Source organism: Salvelinus alpinus, chromosome 3, assembly GCF_045679555.1.
Source record: "Salvelinus alpinus chromosome 3, SLU_Salpinus.1, whole genome shotgun sequence".
NCBI lineage: Eukaryota > Metazoa > Chordata > Actinopteri > Salmoniformes > Salmonidae > Salvelinus > Salvelinus alpinus.
In genome coordinates this window covers 101,804,701-101,809,700 of record NC_092088.1, presented here as the reverse complement: position 1 = coordinate 101,809,700, position 5,000 = coordinate 101,804,701, and the positions used below count along the sequence as shown (strand labels likewise).

Genomic DNA, 5,000 nt, shown 5'->3' with positions numbered 1-5,000 from the left:
TCACCCTGAAGAGGGGGTCATGATGGACTGTTCAAACTCACCCTGTGGAGGGGGCCATATTGGACTGTTCCAACTCAACCTGTAGAGGGGGCCATATTGGACTGTTCCAACTCACCCTGTAGAGGGGGGCCATATTGGACTGTTCCAACTCACCCTGTAGAGGGGGTCATGATGCAGCCTCCTCGGTCCACCGTCACCCTGCAGCCACACCCCCGCTCTGGGGTGTCATGGTTCATTCCAAAGTTGTGTCCGAGTTCGTGGGCCAGAGTAACCGCTGCTCCCAGGGGGTTGTCCGAGTGATCCTGAAAAACAAGAACAATCAACCAACCAAACAAAATCTCAATTCCAGCACAAACAGGGAAATGCTAAAGAGATTGTGTTTTCTAGGCCTAAATGTAATATAAAAAAATATATATAATTAATTTTCATTCAAATGAATCTCAAAATAGCCTTGTGTAATCAAATTCTCTGCACCTGAATGTCGAGCAAAAAAATTACTGGGGCAAATGTATGTTTTTACCTGAATAGTTTTTTTAATTATAATTTGAGATTGGCACTTATAAATGGGGAAAATCTATCAAGCAAGACTTAATTACTTTAGAAAAAGGCAAGAGGTAATAAACAATCTAGTTGGGTCTAGCAGAGGCTTTTCCCAGTTATTTATCATCCTCCACTCTGTGGTCCAGAACAGAACACGGGGGATAGAAAGAAACACCAGACTGGATGCTGCCACATGTGTCAGCATGGCACTAGCTCTGCACCACACTAGGATCCAGCTGGAATACAGAGCCAATAGGATCCAGCTGGAATACAGAGCCAATAGGATCCAGCTGGAATACAGAGCCAATAGGATCCAGCCAGCTGGAATACAGAGCCAATAGAATTCCATCTGTAATACAGAGCCAATAGGATCCATCTGTAATACAGAGCCAATAGGATCCAGCTGTAATACAGAGCCAATAGGATCCATCTGTAATACAGAGCCAATAGGATCCAGCTGTAACACAGAGCCAATATGATCCAGCTGTAACACAGAGCCAATAGGATCCGGCTGGAATACAGAGCCAATAGGATCCAGCTGTAATACAGAGCCAATAGGATCCAGCTGTAATACAGAGCCAATAGGATCCAGCTGGAATACAGAGCCAATAGGATCCAGCTGGAATACAGAGCCAATAGGATCCAGCTGGAATACAGAGCCAATAGGATCCATCTGGAATACAGAGCCAATAGGATCCATCTGTAATACAGAGCCAATAGGATCCAGCTGTAACACAGAGCCAATATGATCCAGCTGTAATACAGAGCCAATAGGATCCAGCTGGAATACAGAGCCAATAGGATCCAGCTGGAATACAGAGCCAATAGGATCCAGCTGTAATACAGAGCCAATAGGATCCAGCTGGAATACAGAGCCAATAGGATCCAGCTGGAATACAGAGCCAATAGGATCCAGCTGGAATACAGAGCCAATAGGATCCAGCTGGAATACAGAGCCAATAGGATCCATCTGTAATACAGAGCCAATAGGATCCAGCTGTAGTACAGAGCCAATAGGATCCATCTGTAATACAGAGCCAATAGGATCCATCTGGAATACAGAGCCAATAGGATCCAGCTGTAATACAGAGCCAATAGGATCCATCTGGAATACAGAGCCAATAGGATCCAGCTGTAGTACAGAGCCAATAGGATCCATCTGTAAAACAGAGCCAATAGGATCCAGCTGTAAAACAGAGCCAATAGGATCCAGCTGTAATACAGAGCCAATAGGATCCAGCTGTAATACAGAGCCAATAGGATCCAGCTGGAATACAGAGCCAATAGGATCCAGCTGTAATACAGAGCCAATAGGAATCCAGCTGTAATACAGAGCCAATAGGATCCAGCTGTAATACAGAGCCAATAGAATACAGAGCCAATAGGATCCGGCTGGAATACAGAGCCAATAGGATCCAGCTGTAATACAGAGCCAATAGGATCCATCTGTAATACAGAGCCAATAGGATCCAGCTGGAATACAGAGACAATAGGATCCAGCTGGAATACAGAGCCAATAGGATCCATCTGTAATACAGAGCCAATAGGATCCAGCTGTAATACAGAGCCAATAGGATCCATCTGTAATACAGAGCCAATAGGATCCAGCTGTAATACAGAGCCAATAGGATCCATCTGTAATACAGAGCCAATAGGATCCAGCTGTAATACAGAGCCAATAGAATACAGAGCCAATAGGATCCAGCTGTACTACAGAGCCAATAGGATCCAGCTGTAATACAGAGCCAATAGGATCCAGCTGTAATACAGAGCCACTAGGATCCAGCTTTAATACAGGGCCAATAGGAATCCATCTGTAATACAGGGCCAATAAAAATCCATCTGTAATACAGAGCCAATAGGATCCAGCTGTAATACAGAGCCAATAGGATCCAGCTGTAATACAGAGCCAATATGATCCAGCTGTAATACAGAGCCACTAGGATCCAGCTTTAATACAGGGCCAATAGGAATCCATCTGTAATACAGGGCCAATAGGAATCCATCTGTAATACAGAGCCAATAGGATCCATCTGTAACACAGAGCCAATAGGATCCATCTGGAATACAGAGCCACTAGAATACAGAGCCAATAGAATACAGAGCCAATAGGATCCAGCTGTAATACAGAGCCAATAGGATCCAGCTGGAATACAGAGCCAGTAGGATCCAGCTGTAATACAGAGCCAATAGGATCCAGCTGTAATACAGAGCCAATAGGATCCAGCTGTAATACAGAGCCAATAGGATCCAGCTTTAATACAGAGCCAATAGGATCCAGCTGGAATACAGAGCCAGTAGGATCCAGCTGTAATACAGAGCCAATAGGATCCAGCTGGAATACAGAGCCAATAGGATCCAGCTGTAATACAGAGCCAATAGGATCCAGCTGTAAAACAGAGCCAATAGGATCCAGCTGTAATACAGAGCCAATAGGATCCAGCTGTAATACAGAGCCAATAGGATCCAGCTGGAATACAGAGCCAATAGGATCCAGCTGTAATACAGAGCCAATAGGAATCCAGCTGTAATACAGAGCCAATAGGATCCAGCTGTAATACAGAGCCAATAGAATACAGAGCCAATAGGATCCGGCTGGAATACAGAGCCAATAGGATCCAGCTGTAATACAGAGCCAATAGGATCCATCTGTAATACAGAGCCAATAGGATCCAGCTGGAATACAGAGCCAATAGGATCCAGCTGGAATACAGAGCCAATAGATTCCATCTGTAATACAGGGCCAATAGGAATCCATCTGTAATACAGAGCCAATAGGATCCAGCTGTAAATAGAGCCACTAGGATCCATCTGTAACACAGAGCCAATAGGATCCATCTGGAATACAGAGCCACTAGAATACAGAGCCAATAGAATACAGAGCCAATAGGATCCAGCTGTAATACAGAGCCAATAGGATCCAGCTGGAATACAGAGCCAGTAGGATCCAGCTGTAATACAGAGCCAATAGGATCCAGCTGTAATACAGAGCCAATAGGATCCAGCTGTAATACAGAGCCAATAGGATCCAGCTGTAATACAGAGCCAATAGGATCCGGCTGTAATACAGAGCCAGTAGGATCCAGCTGTAATACAGAGCCAATAGGATCCAGCTGGAATACAGAGCCAATAGGATCCAGCTGGAATACAGAGCCAATAGGATCCGGCTGTAATACAGAGCCAATAGGATCCAGCTGTAATACAGAGCCAATAGGATCCAGCTGTAATACAGAGCCAATAGGATCCAGCTTTAATACAGAGCCAATAGGATCCAGCTGGAATACAGAGCCAGTAGGATCCAGCTGTAATACAGAGCCAATAGGATCCAGCTGTAATACAGAGCCAATAGGATCCAGCTGTAATACAGAGCCAATATGATCCAGCTTTAATACAGAGCCAATAGGATCCAGCTGTAATACAGAGCCAATAGAATACAAAGCCAATAGGATCCAGCTGTAATATAGGATCCAGCTGTAATACAGAGCCAATAGAATACAAAGCCAATAGGATCCAGCTGTAATATAGGATCCAGCTGTAATACAGAGCCAATAGGATCCAGCTGGAATACAGAGCAGCCAATAGGATCCAGCTGTAATACAGAGCCAATAGGATCCAGTTGTAAAACAGAGCCAATATTACCTCAATACCTCGACTAACCTGTACCCCCGCACATTGACTCGGTACCGGTAACCCCTGTATATAGCCTCGTTATTGTTATTTTATTGTTACTTTTCAATTATTTCACCATAGTTTATTTAGTAAATATTTTCTTAACTTGAATTTTTCTTAAAACTGTATTGTTGGTTAATAATGCCTTGTAAGCGTTTCACGGTAAGTGACAAATAACAATTGATTTGATGTTGCCACGTTTGTTGTGCCTCATTAAAACACAAAAGGTCTAGACTTTGTGTAATCAATACGTCTCCTGATTTATTAGGACAAGATGGCGTGTCATGACATAACCACTTCAGTTGACGTGGCGTTGAACAGGCTCATTAAATTGTGTTATCCTGATGTAAATAACAGTTCGTATACGTACCAAATGGCACCCTATTCCCCATATAGTGCACACTTTTTTACCCAAAACCCTATCAAAAGTTATGCACTACGTAGGGAATAGGGTGCCGTTTGGGACTCATTCTTAATATCAATACTTCTAATCCTCAGCTCACCCCCTCTACAGTCCCCTGGCTCAGACTGACAAACATGAGAACATTATGTCAGCCGGGACGGAGAGAGTGAGCCAAGAATCCAACAATGAGGGAGGTGAAGAACAAGAGAGGGAGGGAGGGAGGGGGGCAGGGAGGAACGGAAGGAAGGAAGGAAGGAAAGAAGGAAGAGAGGGAGGGAGGGAGGGAGGGAGGGAGGCAGGGAGGGAGGCAGGGAGGGAAGGAAGGAGGAGGGAGGGAGGAGGGGAGGAGGGAGGAGGGAGCCAAGAATCCAACAACGAGGGAGGTAGA

At 44.6% G+C, this 5,000-nt stretch overlaps 1 protein-coding gene across 1 annotated transcript in view; it reads right to left on the bottom strand.

Annotated features, from left to right (window-relative positions):
• Window positions 1–5,000, bottom strand: part of LOC139569890 (disintegrin and metalloproteinase domain-containing protein 12-like) — a gene marked incomplete at its 5' end in the record, with an annotated part of 223,864 nt that overhangs the window by 114,321 nt on the left and 104,543 nt on the right. Inside the window, one exon of the mRNA XM_071391213.1 lies at window positions 154–302. Coding sequence (XP_071247314.1) covers window positions 154–302 — 149 coding nt within the window. The remainder of the gene's footprint in view (window positions 1–153; window positions 303–5,000) is intronic.